The sequence below is a fragment of the Bos javanicus genome, chromosome 1, assembly GCF_032452875.1.
Source record: "Bos javanicus breed banteng chromosome 1, ARS-OSU_banteng_1.0, whole genome shotgun sequence".
NCBI classification, from domain to species: domain Eukaryota; kingdom Metazoa; phylum Chordata; class Mammalia; order Artiodactyla; family Bovidae; genus Bos; species Bos javanicus.
In genome coordinates, this window is record NC_083868.1 from 97,547,079 (window position 1) to 97,564,853 (window position 17,775).

General features: G+C 40.5%; 1 protein-coding gene across 4 annotated transcripts in view; it reads right to left on the reverse strand.

The window, feature by feature from the left end:
* The window catches only part of LRRIQ4 (leucine rich repeats and IQ motif containing 4), a 20,586-nt gene continuing 2,811 nt past the window's right edge, over nucleotides 1–17,775 (reverse strand). For all 4 annotated transcript variants that reach the window (XM_061416442.1, XM_061416433.1, XM_061416459.1 and 1 more), the window contains 5 exons: nucleotides 14,342–15,400; nucleotides 8,861–9,034; nucleotides 7,499–7,637; nucleotides 5,813–6,009; nucleotides 1–453 (listed from right to left, as the gene is read on the reverse strand). In XM_061416442.1, coding sequence (XP_061272426.1) covers nucleotides 304–453; nucleotides 5,813–6,009; nucleotides 7,499–7,637; nucleotides 8,861–9,034; nucleotides 14,342–15,361 — 1,680 coding nt within the window. In that variant the 5' untranslated portion in view covers nucleotides 15,362–15,400 and the 3' untranslated portion in view covers nucleotides 1–303. The remainder of the gene's footprint in view (nucleotides 454–5,812; nucleotides 6,010–7,498; nucleotides 7,638–8,860; nucleotides 9,035–14,341; nucleotides 15,401–17,775) is intronic.

Below are 17,775 nucleotides of genomic sequence, written 5' to 3' on the forward strand. Positions count from 1 at the left end.
CACGGACAGAGGAGCTTGGTGGGCTACAGTCCATGGGGTCGTAAAGAGTCAGACATGACTGAGTGACTAAGCACACATATTGGTTCATTTGGATCATTTACACTTATCTCTCTCTGATATTATTCTGAAGCAATTCCCAGACATCAAAGCATTTTATCCATAAACATTTCAGTAAAAGAATCTTTATTTTTCTATGTAACTGTAACTCTGTGAGTAATTTTTGTATGATAGGCATCTAATTCCTAGAGATTTTGCCTTCTTAATCCACCAGGTTTCATTACCTCAATTCGTACATTTATAGAATTATTTATTTTTCTTTACAGGTTTTCCTTTTACATCTTTCTTTCCTTTCTTATCTTTTGGAGAATTCCTTCCCTTCTTTTGCAATTTTAGCAGTTCTTCAAATCTCCCAAGTCCTTTGCGTACCATCATTCCACGCCACCAAGCCTGAATCTGAAAATAAGAACAGCATCAGCTCACATCACAATGGACTGGGGACGGTTATAGCTCTTTGTTCTGGTATGCGATATGTGATTTTCAAAATATGGAGAATGGAATATAGCTAGAACTCTAAACCTTATCTTCTCTCTTTTTCAGTTGGCCAGTCATCCAGGCAAAGACTTTTTTTGAAGTATTTGGTGCTCTTACATGCCAGGCATGGTTCTAGGGAAACAGCAGTTGAATTATCAGTATCACTTAGTCGGTGGAGCTCACATTCCAGTGAGGGGAAAAGACGATAAACAAGAAACACATGACTGTATAATCTGACAGATGGTGACAAGTGCCACGGAGATAACAGTGCACAGCAAGGGGAATGGGTGTGCCTGTATTCTGCCTTCTCTCTTGTTCTGGGACCACCTGTGCTCCTACCTACAGGTAATCATCGCTTGTTCTTTTTTTTTAATTGAACTTATTTTATATTGGGGTATAGCCAATTACTATTTTGATAGTTATAGGTAAACAAAGAAGGGATTCAGCCAAACGAATACAAATATCCATTCTCCCCTAAATGCCCCCCTACCCAGGCTGCCACATAATACTGAGCAGAGTCCCCTGTGCTATACAGCCCTCACTTGTTCTTGAGATCTTCTTTCCTAATATCCACTCAGGAACATCCCTTCTCTAGTAGACTCTTCATACCTGCCAGTGGCTCCCCATTTCTCTCAGAATAAAACTCAAGTCCTGGTCTCTTGCCTTCTGAGACAGCCCATGCTTTCTCTGTGGAGTGTTCCTCCCAAGGTCCTTTTCACCTTTTGAGACCAACAGCATTTTGTCTGTGGAATGTGTATACGTGTGTGCTCAGTCAGTTCAGTCCTGTCCAGCTCTTTGCAACCCCACGGACTGTAGCCCACGAGGCTCCTCTGTCCACGGGATTCTCCAGGCAGGAATACTGGAGTGGGTTGCTGTGTTCTTCTCCAGGGGATCTTCCCAACCCAGGGATTGAACCTGTGTCTCTTGCGTCTCCTGCATTGGCAGATGGATTCTTTACCACTGCACCACCTGGAATGTGTATCTCTCTAAATAAATCCACTTCTTAAAAACACAAACAAAAACCCAAAATTCAAGTCCTTGCATTTGCTTACAAAGCCCTATCGATCTTTCCCCACCCTCCGGACCTCTTCACTCTCCCCTTGCTCACTCGCTCCAGCCATGCAGGCCTCTTCGCTGCTCAGATGCACATAGGCACCATCTCAGCTCAGGGCCTTGGCTTTTGCTGCTTTCTCTGCCTGGAACACTCTTCCTAATATTCAGATGGTTCGTGCCTCCACTTCTTCAATAACCTGCTTGATTGTCATTGCTATGAACTGAGTTATGTTCCCCCCAATTCATGTGTTGAAGTTTTAAACCCTAATGTGTTGGTATTTGGAGACGGGGCCTTGTAAGGTAATGAGGTTTAGATAAGCTCGTAAGGGTGAGGTTCTCATGATGGAATCAGTGCTCTTACAAAAAGAGACAGACAGCTTGCTCTCTCTGTCATAGGAGGATGCAGTGAAATGGCAGCAACTGTGAGGCAGGAAGGGAAGCTCTCACCACACTGGCACCACGATCCTGGACTTCAAGCCTCTAGAATGTGAGAAAATATATTTCTGTTGTTCAAGCCACCCAGTCTATGATCTATTGTAATATATTGTAATAGTTGCTTGAGACAGTCAATTTCCCAAAGAATCCTACACTGACCATCTCACTAAACTGAAACTTCTATAAAGTTCTTTTTTTTTTTTTTAAGATACAAATGAGCTTATTTACAAAACAGAAATAGATTCCCAGACTTAGAAAACAAACTTATGGTTACCAGAGGGGAAGGGTTGTGGGGAGAGATAGATTGGAAGTTTGGGATTGGCGTGTACACACTGCATATTTAAAATGGATAATCAACAAGGACCTACTGTATAGCACAGGGAACTCTGCTCAGTGTTACGTAACAACCTAAATGGGAAAAGAATTTGAAAAAGGATATTAACACATGTATATGTATAACTGAATCACTTTGATGTAGACCTGAGATCAACACATTATTAATCAACTAGGCCCCAATATAAAATAAAAATAAAAAAAAAATAAAAAGAAGCAGCAGCTAACAGAGCAAGATCAGATGGAAGGAGACTAAATAGAGTAAGTGGCTACTTTGGTAGTCCAGTGAAATGGAAGAGCAGTCTGAACCCTACCAGGGTTTTCCTATCTAAATACATGTTTTGACCAAAAAATAAAATAAAATAAAATCCCTATAATACACACACACACACTCACACACACACACACACACACAACTTTTGGCAACCTCAGTTCTCCTTAGCTTGAACTTTTTTCCAATACCACTTAATCACTTTCTAACATATGATTATGTTAGAAACAACATAATCACTTTCTAACATCACTTAGAAATCACTTTCTAACATATATTATGTGTTACACTTCATGTTCTTACTCTCACCACATCAGGCTTTAAGCAATAGAGGACAGAAATATTTGCCCATTTTGTTCAGTAATGTATTTCCAGCGCCTAGAACGGTGCCAGGTACATAGTTGCAGCTCAGTAACTGTGTTGAATGAATGAATGAATGAGGTGGGTGGAGGTATGCTGTTTTATATAAGGGGGCTTGAGGACAGGTGTATGGATATTTGAAGAGACTGAACTAAGTGAGGGCCACAGTCTTGCCCACACCTGGGGGGAAGCACCTCTGGACAGAGAGGCAGAAGCACGCACGAGGCTTGAAGTAGAGCGAAAATGGGAAGGATGAGACGGAACCTGAAAGCAGCAGACCAGCTAAGGTGATGACTTTCCAGGGAAGCAGCAGTGCCCAGGAGAGGGATTCTGGAAATTCACAAGGCTTTTTGCGTGTTAAGATTCAACAGAGTTCAATTGTGCGCCCCTTACTTTGGTCCACAGAGACTTTCCAAGCTTGTTCAGGCTTGGATATGTTAGAAGCAACTCATTTCCAGAGCTTCAACTCTCATCCGTCCCCCTCCCTAAAATGTGTCTGACAAGGAACACAACTGCTGACCTTCCAGTCCCACCTCGAGTCCCACTGCCCCTTCACAACTCCCCATTTGGCAGCCCCTCATCCATTTGAATCTGACCAGGGTGGGTTGCCCAAGACTCCAAAAACCTTGGGGGCACTGAAAAAGGGATAATTCAAAACAGATGTATTGATGTTGGCTCTAAGGACTGGATAACCAATCCTTTTATAAGAGAGGTGATTTCCAGCTCTTTGCCTTCAAGAAAATTGAAGTTGATTGGTCAGCTGAGAGCCTACTATCTAATTTCTGGGGGCTATATCTGGAATGAATTCAGAGATGTGTGAAGCACTGACATTTAAAGCAAAACAATACAGGCAAACAAATTTTTTCCATTCTTTTCCTTGTCAACTTATAAATTTGAACAAGCTTTCTCAGCATTTCTTCTGTAAAATAAAAAATAGGAATGGAACTGATGCCAAACCCTATTTCATTCTAGCAATAAGTAATATTTATGCAAGGACATATAAACTCTTAAAAGTCCTTTGGACTGCAAGGAGATCAAACCAGTTAATCCTAAAGGAAATAAACCCTGAATATTCACTGGAAGGACTGATGCTGAAGCTGAAGCTCCAATACTTTGGCCACCTGATGTGAAGAACTGACTCACTGGAAAAGACCCAGATGCTGGGAAAGACTGAAGGCGAAAGGAGAAGAGGACAGCAGAAGATGAGAAAGTTAGATAGCTTCACCAACTCAATGGACATGAATTTGAGCAAGCCCTCGGAGATAATAAAGGACAGGGAAGCCTGCCTTGCTGCAGTCCAGGGGGTCACAAAGAGGTGGACACAACTTAGTAATTGAACAACAACAATATATAAACTATGTGAAAAAAAATCTTTCCAAAAATCCTATATATCAAATAATTGAATATCAAAATTTATACCAGATTTTATATTGTTTTGGTCAATTTTATACTACTACTAATTGCACAAAGACTCAATCCAGAATGTTAAAATGCTATGATCATAGAAAAAAAGTTTAATTTACATAAAACTTTTGTAGCTAGAAATATGAAAGGTGATCTGTAAATTATTTAGATTATATATACACACACACACACACACACACATATTAAGGTCAATTCTAAAGGGAAAGTAGAATGGAAATACATGTTCAAGAAGAAAAATAAATGACAAAATTTTTGCATGTCAAGTAAGAGTTTGTTCAAATATTTTGTAAATTGATGTTTACTGATATCAAAGTAAATCCTTTGCAATGACTAAACTTAATGACACAAAAAGGTCTAATATCAATTTTAAAATGTGCAAGAGGGCACATTGTTCAAAATACTTCTAGGAAGTATCCTAAAAATGGTTAAGTAATTTCATTCTTCCAGTGTAGTCATCCCTGAGTATATACATACTAAAATTAATATTTCAATACAAACTACTTTTCTTTTGTATTACAGTTTGGGCATTATTTTGATTTATTAAAATTATGTTTGTGGTAGTTTATGTTATCTATGAGTCAAATTTAAAAAGAGTAAGGGAAGTTTCACATAATATTTATTAGAGAAGGGAGGGTGTTAGGTCTGATTTGATTGAGGGCCATTGATAAAGAGTCTTACAAACCAAAGACTAATTTTTATTCGGGGTAAAATGGAGAGTTGTTGATTTCAGCAAAGTACAGCAAGATTTGACCTAGGTTTCAACAGCGTAGGTCTGACTGCTCAGTGGAAGAATACATATGGTAGGGGAAGCAGGCAAGTAACAAGGGACACTAGTTGGAGGACTAATGCAGTCATCTGGGTGTGAGATGATGCAGGCCTGGACCAGCTGAATGGAGAATACTGAATACTGATTGTAGTGGACACATTCCTGGGCTCTGGGGTATCCTTATGTCTCCACCGGCTTAGTAGGCAATGAAGATCTTAACCCTTTGAAGCTATGTTGGTGGCAGAGCACAACTCTGGCCTCTAGACCTGTGCTCCACAGTGCTTTCATTTTTAACTTTTCAGGCTTATCTGACTGAGTTAACATAAGCCTTTCACTCCAGTGATTAGTCCAACAGTTTTAGATCATTTAGGGGTTTGAAGTTTTGGTTTCTTTTGCCTGTTTGTTGGCTTCTTATCTGACAAAGAGAAAAGGAACAGGAAAGACAAAAACATGCTAGGATTTTTGTTTAAAAATCTCTTGCTTAGGCCTGGGGATGTAAAAATATTCAATAAGTAAGAATCACAATTCTCAAAATGTAGATGTGCAAAGAGCAGCCCTATAGGATAATCTGTAAAGTTTAGCAATACCCTACTCCGAGCAACTGTGAATATGTTATTCAAAATCGTTGCTTATTTTACCTTTGTTGCCAATTCTTTCATATTTCTCCTTTCTCTAAGGTATTCCCACACAGCTTCAGTGCCTTTGGCACACACCGACATTGGGGGTTCTTCCATGGGGTTGCCCGTTAGTGTCAGAACTTCTAGATTCACTAGACTATCCAAATTCTCTGGAAGATAAGTGATCAAGTTGTCCTCGAACCGTAATTCTTTCAAAGCTGAAATTAATTTTTAAAAAATAATGTCTTAAAAACTAGCAAAATTAAAGCATACATTGCTTAGTCCAAACACTTTGAAATGTGTATGTCCTGTTAGACCATGTAACAAAAAAATTTAATGTTTTATAACAACTCAGAGTTGTTGAAGTCAGTGTAAATAAGTGTTAGAGACAGGAAAATAGTAAATACTAAAAAATGTTGAGACTGTTCCATTCCTCCAGAGATTAAGGACAGAATCAGGAGATGACTAAGGAGTGTCGCAGATCCAACCCTGTGGCCATGCTTTTTTTTGAATTTATCTTTTACTGCGCCGGGTCTTGGTTGCTGCATGTAGGCTTGCTCTTGTTGCAACAAGTGGGAGCTACACCCTAGCTGTGGGGCGTGGGCTTCTCTTTGCAGTGTCTTCTCTTGCTGCAGAGCACTGGCTGTAGGGAGCTTGGGTTTCAGTAGTTGTGGTACATGGGCCTACTTGCTTGTGGGATCTTCCCAGACCAGGAATTGATACCGTGACTCCTGCATCGATAGGTGGATTCTTAACCACTAGACCACTAGGGAAGTCCTGCTGCCAATCTTGGAATGGCCCATGAGTAGGCAACAGAATCCACTCATATTCCTTCATCTTTTTTTCATTAAAAAATAGTCACAGTTTTAAAATATATCTATAAACCTGAAGATTCAGCACAATATGGCAAATAAACATTTTTTAAAATCTGGTTCTAGGAGGATCTCAGCAAAAACCTGTTATTTTACAAACACAGAGTGGTTTAGCCTAGTGGAAAATCTTTGCATATTCAAATATGAATGATGTATGATTTTTCATGGCAATCAAATAGGTCCACCCCCCTCAGCCCCAACTGCCTTGCTAATATTATTACTCTGGGTCAATCCTTTTCCTTTCTCTCATAAGTGACTTAGTGATCTAATGCAAATTTACTACAGGATCCCCAAGCCCAAATTCTGGCAGATAATAGGTATTCAGTAAGTTTTGGTTCACAGTATAATGGCTATGAGGATGAATGCCAATCTTCAAAGCAGTTGATATTTTCTTTTCAATTCCCAGTAAACTAACTGCCTTTGTGTGGCTTTCAGCTGTACCAATCAGGTACATCGCCTTCCCCATATCACCAACTAAGAAGCTCTGCAAGGAGATTACGGGGTAGGTCTAAACTCTCAACATTGAAAAGTGAAGTTGCTCAGTCATGTCTGACTCTTTGTGACCCCATGGACTGTAGCCTACCAGGCTCCTCCGTCCATGGGATTTTCCAGGCAGGAGTACTGGAGTGGGTAGCCATTTCCTTCTCCAGGGGATCTTTCCAACCCAGGGATTGAACCAAGGTCTCCCGCACTGTAGGCAGAAGCTTTTACCGTCTGAGCCACCAAAGAAGTCTCCTCAACATTCAGACTGATCTTTAGTAGTACAAGGATGCCTTCCATCATGGGAAATGCTAGTCAAACTCCACTGGGTTGTAGATCTACAAAGATTTCTCACCTTGTGCTTGGCAAATAGCATCTGGGAGTTGCTTAATTAGATTGCAGTGGCAATCAAGAATTTCCAAGTTAGGCATTGATCCCAAGGATACAGGCAGGTATTCGAGATGATTGTTCTCAATATACAGCTCTTTAAGATTCTGAATAACAGAAGAGTATGTTATCATACCATAATAAAAGAATTATGGTAACTAGAATCACCTATGAGTTCCCATGTTCTTTCAATGAGAATATTATTCATTAGGATTAAGGGGAAAACACATTTAAAGAATCATCAACAAAAAAAAATATAATTATTCTTGAGTTAAGCCATTAGTCATGGTTCCAGGTATATAGGGAAAAGAGAACATGGGAATCTAGTGTTTATTTGTTTCACTATAACTTAATGCAGAAAAACAATTCGGATCATTTAAATACAAATATAATTTGTTCCCTTTTAATAGTTAATTATCTGTGGCAGTTGCTATAGAACTGCAATTGCCTCAGTTATCAATCCAGCATTGCCCATGCGGAAGTAGCCAAAATGTACAGAGAACAGGTTGACTATTTTCAGATTCACTGGGTAAAAATTTAATGTTTGCATTTCACCCTAAAATTCTGGAGAGTGTGGCATGACACGTATAAGGAGCAAATTGATGAAAGGAGTTCTGTGAACACAGAGCAAAGAAACCAAGAATTAGGAACAGGTGAGAAGTACCCGCGCTGTGTATGTCATCACTCAGTCCATGGCTGAGAGCTATGTAGTGGCTTACACCTACTTTATTATTATTAAAAGTGTAGCACCAGGAACATGAAAAAATCATGCTTTAAAGCATGCATACATAAAAACACATTGGTATAGCTACTTTGAATAATGTTATGTTGCTCTTCTGGGGTTTAGCATAGTTCTGTGGACCCATCTTCAGCATGAACCTGTTGCAATAGGTAAATAAACCATGATATGCTTTCCACCATGCAGGAAGGGGAATCAGACTCATGCAAAATGCAGATTCCTGGCTACATCATCTATATGACACTTTAACTTCAAAGTAGTACAACTTTCAGAGAATACTTTTTAAAAGTGGAAATTAATTGGAGAGTGATATGGCTCAATTTTGCAAATAAAACATGCCAAACCACACAGAAGGAATGAGTATGCCCTGACATATACAAGACCAGTCACAATAAAATGTTCAAGTGTGGATCCTGTGGTTGTTCAGGAAGACAGTGGAAGCCTCAAAGTGTAATAATGACTTGTTGGGAGCTAGAAATCTAGTATAGATGATTCCACATGCAACCTGTGAGAATACAACCATGTTTTCTCATATCAGCCAAGGAATCAGTGGGCATATACTTCTTTGCCTGCTCATTTGGGGAGGCTTACCTGTAGTCTCTTAATGCATTCTGGCAGATGGGTAAGCTTGGCTCCCTCATCTTGGCCAATGTATAATTTCTCTAAAGACGCTAAAGAAAGGATCTCTTTTGGAAATGAAGAGAACTGATTTCCCGTTAGTCCAAGAATCTTCAGTTTTGAAAGTGAACCGAAGTCTGAAGGTAACTGGAAATATTTCAAAAAGATAAGTTTCAGATCAGGATTATTTTTAAAAGTAAGAAAATAAACTGGGCTTTTAGTTTTGAGGAAGATTTTTTTTTTTTAAAAAAGGGAGAAATTTAGCGTCTCCGGCAGATGCAAAGTTGGCCCATATGTTTGCATCTATGGTATTTGTACTTGTAGATCAAAAGTCTGGAGTTCTACTTTTCCCCCAACCTCTGTGCTCTTTACTTGCATGCTCTGGATAAAGTTAGAGCAATTTTTAACCTATGTTATTGCAAATTTTTCAACTATGGTATAGCAAATGCTTGACACTACTGAAAGAAAAAGTACAAAGCTTATTAGTATACTATTGCAACTATAATATTCATAATTAATTCAGTTATTGGCACTGATCAATTTAGTAACGTAATATCCATCCTAAAAGGCTTTAGGTCAGCAATTTTGAAACCTTAGTTAAAATACCAGTTGGAAGGAAACAATGAAGACCATTATAATCATATCTTCTTCCCTGCAGTGAATCTCAAGGCTATGTGCCCTGGTATTAGGCAGGCATTGCACAGATTCCTAGACTTTCAGAGTTGGAAGGCCTTAAAAAGGTCCCTGTTCTTACCCTCTTCTATGGTGGTTGGATATGTTCCATAGCTAGCCATCCAGCTCTTACTTAAACACTACCTCCTGGGATGAAAAGATCATTGGATAAAGACCACTTGGATTTCCTTCTACATACTCAATTTCCTTCTCCTGTCAAAATCTGTGTCACTAATACATCCCCTATTGACCTCTTGCTGGACCTCTGGAACCACATGGAAAATCTCATTCTTTAAATACATGACACAATCACCCTACTGAATAAGTTATGTAGATGCCTATTTTCTTGTAGGAAAAAAAGGCCCAACTCTTGAATGTTAATAACTTAATTCATTTTGAACCACTTCTGTTACCTGGCTTGATTCTTCACTGGGCAACCTTTCCTCATAGGTCCCTGCTTAAACCTTGGCTTTCCTTCCACCCATTCCCTAACCTGCCATTCTATTTTTCATGAGAATGGTTAGTAGAGTTCAGCTCAACCCAACCTCTCCCTAGATGGGTGGAATAGGTAAATAATTAGTGAATAGATTATCCCCATAGTAGGCTTTCTTTTGACCTATAGGCAAAAGTTTCAAACACTTGGAATAAACCATAAGGCATTTTCCTCTTTGTTATGTAAGGTGAGGGCTTATTTTCTTAAAAAGTTATAAAACATTTTCAGTTTTATTTACATCTAGAAAAAGAAAACTCAGAACAAGTCAATGTCCAGAGAAACTGATGTTTAAGCTTTCCTTCTTTGCTATTTCAAAATTCTTCATCAGGCCCTTAGATCCCTTCAATGCAAAGTGTCTGCATTTAGTGCAGTCCTAAATAACAGGGAAAGATTTATCAACCTAACCACTTCATTATAACCCAGTCATTTCATTCGTACTGCTATATTCTTAGCTCATGGGTTTAGCATTACTTTTTCAAAAGCCCACTGAATATCTAAAGATTTTTTTCCCAAGATATTCAAGAGCCAATAATTAATACCATCATAGTCATATTATAGCAGAAATAAATTTGGATGTACAGAAAGCCTGCAGAGAATCAGGTGAGAATTATTGCTGACAGTATAACTGAGCCGTAGCCATTCTGAAACTTGAGTTTTCTCCCTTAATTGTGTGCATGTAAAGTGTTGCCTGCCAAATCAGTAAACAAAGGATGTAGCAACCATTGAGCCACTGCAACCACTGGACCATGAACCCTGAGGGAACTCAGGATGGGAAGAACAGAATATTGGCCTTAGATAGCTAAGGCTCATATCAAAAGAATGATTTCAATGAAGTCATTGAAATACATGATTTCCATGAACCCAGACTCTTGCATCTTCCCATATATAGAAAAGTACTGAATTCATTAACTTGAGAATTTGGTTTTCTTTAGGGATGAATGTTTTTGTTTTGTTTTTGTTTCTTGACTGTACCTGGTCTTAGTTGTGGCATGTGGGATCTAGTTCCCCAATCAGGGATTGAACCTGGGCCCCTGCATTGAGAGCACAGGATCTTAGCCACTAAACTACCAGGGAAGTCAGAATTTGTGAATTAATTTCTTTAATTAACAGTTAAATCATATGAAGTTTTGACTACGTGTTCTTTGTTGTGAAAAGTCCTACATATCCTGGCTCCTCCCTTATCTCGGTGGAGCAGTCCCTCTGAGCTATCTGAGAGGCTGCTTTCTGGGCTTAAGTCCTCAGTTCTGTCCACCAAATAAAACACAGTACTCAACTTTTAGGTTGTCCATCACTTTTGCAGTCAACAATAGGAATGGACCATACACATAAAATCCATGTAGGTTTACATGAAAAGTCAGCTATTTTTGTCTCCACCTAGGCAAGAAAAAGCTACTGGCTAGGCTTCAAGTGCCAAAAGTCCATGCGGTAAATTGGGGTGGGAGAGAGAAAGTGAAAAGTGAAAGTGAAGTTGCTCAGTCATGCCTGACTCTTAGCGACCTCATGGACTACAGCCTACCAGGCTGGTGGGAGAGAGAGAGAGAAGAAGCTGGCTTAAAGGTCACATGTCATTAGAGAGAGAAATGATTGGGAGGTTCCTAGAGGAACTGGAATAATAGGAAATTTAGAAAGGAAGACAAAAAACACAGTAATACCATCATAAGAACTGAAGAATCATAAATGCTGGTACATGGAAATTTCCATGTTCAACATAGTAACACTGAACATATCCACGTTTCAGTGCAGTCTGACTTGCAGTAAAGCTTGGTATTGGATGAGGCTAATCTTTGAACTGTGGTGTTGGAGAAGACTCTTGAGAGTCCCTTGGACTGCAAGGAGATCCAACCAGTCCATTCTGAAGGAGATCAGCCCTGGGATTTCTTTGGAGGGAATGATGCTAAAGCTGAAACTCCAGTACTTTGGCCACCTCATGCGAAGAGTTGACTCATTGGAAAAGGCTCTGATGCTGGGAGGGATTGGGGGCAGGAGAAGAAGGGGATGACAGAGGATGAGATGGCTGGATGGCATCACTGACTTAATGGACGTGAGTCTGAGTGAACTCCGGGAGTTGGTGATGGACAGGGAGGCCTGTCGTGCTGCGATTCCTGGGGTCGCAAAGAGTCAGACACGACTGAGAGACTGAACTGAACTGAAATCTTTGGTGATGGACAGGGAGGCCTGGCATGCTGCGGTTCATGGGGTTGCAAAGAGTCGGACACGACTGAGCGACTGAACTGAACTGAATCTTTGCTAATCACATACACACATCTGTGTGTGATTCTCTCCTCCACCCTGACCTCTTAAAAAGTCACAGGAGAGGATTAGGTATCATTCATGACTCAATAGGATTTAAGTGAACTGTGTTATACTTCCCAAGGGCACTTTCTATTCTGATACTTTCACTCCCACTATGGAATGACAGACTTTGCTCACTGTAACAGGAATTCTTACATCGGCAGCAGAAGAGTTGGGGATGGGCAGAGGCCTTCTCGTAGAACCTCTAAAATCCTCCAAGATGGGTTGCTACCTATAATAAGTCGAAATTAAGTACTAGATCCTCTTCCTAAATCTTAAAGTCAGCATCAAAATGTTTACTTCCAGTTTTGAAACTCTCTAACAATGAGGAAAACAAAACAAAAAATCCCAAAGTTCTAAAAGTTGAAAATCAAGTAAAAGATTCAAAAAAAACACACAAAAAACAACTTTAAAGCTACGACTTTTATAATGTATGAGATACACATTAAGAGTGTTGTTCACAACCAGGAAAAACAGACATGATATTTGGTTAGCGTTGTTGGTTTCTAAACCTTCTGTTCTTTCTCTCCAGAATAGTCTTTTGCTTTTAACAGAACTCTGTTCTTTCAAATTTTCAAATATTAAAAAACAATAAGGGGCTTTCCTGGTGGTCCATAGGTTAAGAATCTTCCTTGCAATGCAGGGGACATAAAATATGTTTTATATGTTGTGTATGTAGTTTTGTGTGATTAAAGATTTCTATGTGGCATAATATTCTGTAATTAGGTGTTTTACTTTTAATAAACATCACAGTTTTGAGATCTATCCACATTGGCACATATAGCTCCAGTTCACTTAAATTATTGTATAGTATTCCATTTTATAAATATATCACAATTTACTTGCAAATTCCTCTCCCAACTGACATTCACATTATTGCCCATAAGCCATGATTATCAACAATACTATGATGAATGTCTGAACACACCACCCTGCACACATATGGGAGAGCTTCTCTGGGGACTGATCTGGTTTTGCAGATATCTGATTTTGGAACATTAGGGCCTAAGGTTGCATGTGTCAGAACTCTGGAAGATGAACCCTGCGGTCCAATGCTATGGATTGGTATTCTGACTCTATCACGTACAGGTGTGTGGCCTTGACACATTAAAAGCCCCATGCCTCACTCTCCTCCTATATCATTGAGGATAATATCACTCACATCAGAAAATCATTGTGAGTAATGTATGCAATTTAAGAAAAAAATCATGCAGGAAGTCAGAAGATCTCAGGAAGGAAAGCAGAGTGTAACAAGACAATATAACTGTATTACAAATGTATAAATTAATTTCCTCCCAATAACCAATAACTCCAGTCTTATGAGAAAAAAATCAAACAAATTCCAATAGTGGGGGCATCCTACATCCTCAAATCCTACAGTTTTGAGATGTACTGGCAAGGTCATCAGATACAAGGAAAGCCTGAAAAACTCTCATAGCCAAGAAGAGCTAAGGAGGTGCAAAAACTAAACGTAATGTAGAAACCTGGATGGGATCCTGAACGGAGAAAGATTAGATCAAAACTAAGGAAACATGGATAAATTATGGACTTCAGTGAATAAAAGTGTATCAATATTGGTTTATTAATTGTAACAAATGTACCATAGTAATCTAAGATGTTAATTGTTGGGGAATCTCAGTGTGGGATATATGAAAGTTCTCTGAAATATGTTCTCAATTTTACTATAAATCTGAAACTATCCTAAAAAAGAAAGACTATTTAAATTTTTAAAAAGTCATTGTGAGGATTAAATGTGATAATACACAAAAAACATTTAGCCCAGTGACTGGCACCTACATACTGCAAATAAACATCAGCTACCATTATGATTACTACTGCTATTCAGGCGGGAAAAGTAACATGATGACCTTGTTGGAGAGATCTGTCAATCCCGATTTTCACTCATAAACTCAGCTCGAATTTTCTGATGTTTAGACACGGAACCACACCAATGTAGGGCCAGGCAGCATAGTGACAGCCAGGAAAGGAATCAGTACCTGGCATATTTTATTATCGTCCAGGGCCAAGACTTCCAGGTTCTTTAGCGAACAGATCTGCAACGGACAATGTTCCAGAAAGTTCTGGCTGAGGTCGAGAAATTGCAGGTTAACCAGGCGCCGGAAGGAGCGGCGCAGCACCCGCAGGCCGGTGTTATGCAGGTAGAGCAGGAAGAGCGAGGTCCACCTGCAGAGGAGGCGCGGGATCTTTTCCAGGTGGTTCCCACTCAGCCCCACCTCCGTCATCTGCGACAGCTCGCCCAGGGTGTGCGGGAGGGCGTGGAGGCGGTTGTAAGAGACGTCCAACACCGACAGCCTGGTGCACCGGCCCAGCGACTCCGGGAGAACAGCCAGGCTGTTGTAGGACACGTAGAACTTCTTCAGCTTCGTCAGGTTCCCAATCTCTTCCGGGATGACCGTGAGCTTGTTCTTATCCAGGTCGATGATCTCCAGGTTGTAGAGATCACACAGCTCCAGAGGGAACGCTGCAAATTGGTTATGCTTCAGGTGGATCTCCCTCAGTTTGGTCTGGTTCACTATTTCCTTGGGCAGAGATTTCAGGTGGTTTCCGGCCAGTCCGAGCAGCTCGAGATGGTGAAGGAGTTTGCAGATGACGACGGGGATGTCCGCTAGGTCGGTGCGGTAGAGGCGGAGCTCGCGGAGCTGGCGGATGCCGCTAAGCACCGGCAGGGACGAGGCTTCTAGCGGGTTGTCGCTCAGGTCCAGGCCCTCTAGGTTGCTCAGCCTTCCCATCTCCGGGCATAGATTCTTCAGCTCGTTCTTGTTCAGGTAGAGAACCCTGATCTTCCTTAAATGCTGAATATCCTCGGGGATTTCTGCAATCAGGTTGTTTTCCAAATGCACTTCCTCTAATTCTCTTAATGCTAAAATGTCTTCTGGAATAGTAAGCAAGCTCTGATTCGAAGCGTCAATGAAAAATATCCTATCAGAGACCTGCTGTGGATCACTTTTCTGCTGAATTCTAGACGAATGTTCATATTTTTCGCTGTCACTTGACATTATTCTGATGGAAAGTTCAAATATTCAAAATCTGAAATACTGTGAAAAGAAAGAAAAATGTATGAGTTTTACCTGTCACCAGATTTAGTATCCTTAAGAGAAACAAATTAAAATCTAGTTGATTAAATTTAGTGCTCACTGTGACACAACATAAAATGTAGGTTTTTGTGTTTCATGTTGGAAGGTAAATCGAAGTGTAGATTCCTCTTTCTCCTAACCTAGGTTGACTCATATTAATAAAAAAAATTGTCTGGCTTGTCTAATTTCAGTTTTTAGAAGTGCCTATTTTGATTCTATTTTCAGGTTGGAGGTATAGAAGGCTGCAAAAGATCATTGCTCTTACCATAAACACTGAGAAAACACTAGGAAAAAATAGCATTTTAAAATATTGCATTTGGGGGAGTTCCCTGGTGGTCTAGGGGAGAGAATTCCAGGCTTTCACTGCCGTGATCCGGGTCCAATTCCTGGGTGGGGAACTGATATCTTGCAAGCCATGCAGCCAAAAAACAAAACAAAAACTGCATTTTCCCTTAAATCCGGCATAAAGTTGTAGATGTAAAGGCCAATAGAATTAAATTCAAGAGATGAACTGCCCTTCTAAATAAGGAGAGACCAGTGGGCACTTTCGTGCCTGGTAGAACTTTTAAGTTTTAGGACTGGCAGGTGGATGATCAAGCCTTCTATAGGCATAGGTAACAGCGATGTGTGAGTTGGCATGATGGATTAGAATCTGTGAAACCAAGGGCAGTTATCAGTTAGATCCATTAAACTATAACTTGCTTAATAAATAAAAAACTAACCTGTTTTCACCGACCAAGCTCACTTTGTTTTTGTTTTTAACAAAAAGCATTGTGTAGCCTAAACAATTTTAACAGACCCTTCACCATCACTGTGGATTGTATCTCTCACTAAGAGTCTTGATATGTTTGCCCAGTTTGTTTTTCAGGAACTTGGAGTCAGCTGTTGACCAGTTGGCACCCCAGCCAGTTAAGACTGGTTGGCAGTACTGACCATGTACCTGGGTATGCGTGTTTGATCGGTGACCATTTGCCATTAGAAGCTCGAGAACTCTACCCCCAGAGTGAGCTAATGCCACCAAATTCTGAGCATGTATCCCAGGAGGCAGCGGATAGCTTAGTTGTGCCTGCACAGAAGGACAATTATCTCACTTTTTAAAATCTACAATCACCTTTCCCCATGCTCCCCATACCTCAGGCCACCCTGCTTCTTTGTCTCATAAATATCTCATAAATATCCCCTTGTCTTTGGGGAGGTGGATTTGTGATTTGTTCTTTCTCCTCGCTTGACTGATTCATGATAAACCCATTTTTTGCTGCAAACCTCCACCTCTCATTGTTTGCCTTGCTTTGTTCTCAGGCAAATGAACCTGGCTTGGTAACAATAGGTCCGCAGGGTTGCAAAAGAAGTAGACAGGACTTAGTGACTAAACCAAACCAAGCCCTTGGTTATGAATACATGCCCACACATACACACGCACAGCCTAAGGGGGAAGGCAGGAAGGACTATGACATGATGGTGGCTGGGCTGACTGTGGCATCTCTGACTTGCCTTCTAGGGTGGGGTCTTTTCTGCTGGAGGACTAGACCTCCCATCCAGCATAGAGGCCCAGTCAAGATGGAGAGGGGTGAATTCCCAGCCCCACACTTAATGTTTTTGCTCCTTGCAGCACAGCAGTGTGTGATTCAGATCCTTGTTTCTATATACCTAGCACCCCAAACAAAGAAGGCAATGACACCCCACTCCAGTACTCTTGCCTGGAAAATCCCATGGACGGAGGAGCCTGGTAGGCTGCAGTCCATCGTGTCGCTAGGAGTTGGACACGACTGAGCGACTTCACTTTCACTTTTCACTTTCATGCATTGGAGAAGGACATGGCAACCCACTCCAGTGCTTGCCTGGAGAATCCCAGGGACAGGGGAGCCTGGCGGGCTGCCGTCTATGGGGTCGCACAGAGTCAGACACGACTGAAGTGACTTAGCAGCAGCAGCAGCCCCCCAAAGAGTTATGAGGTGGTGTGGCTGTTATTTAAAGAAAGAAAAAGATGGGGAATTCCCTGGTGGTCCAGTGGTTATAGGACTACTTGCTTTCAGTGCCATGGGCCTGGGTTTGATCCCCTGTTAGGGTTTGATCCCCCAGTCAGGGAATCCCACAAGCCACATGGCCAAAAAAGAGAGATGATGTATCATGGATTAAATTATGTCTAGGACTAGTTGTCTCTAACATTTTTGTCTTTATCTAACAGTGTAGAGTCCTGCAGGATAAAATCTCATTTCCTAAATACAAATGACTGACAATGCTGATGGCTTTTAGGCAATCGACAGTATTCAGACTGAGGTGATAATATAAATAAGAATAAGAAATTATAAATAAAAGAGAAATAGAGAATACCAAGG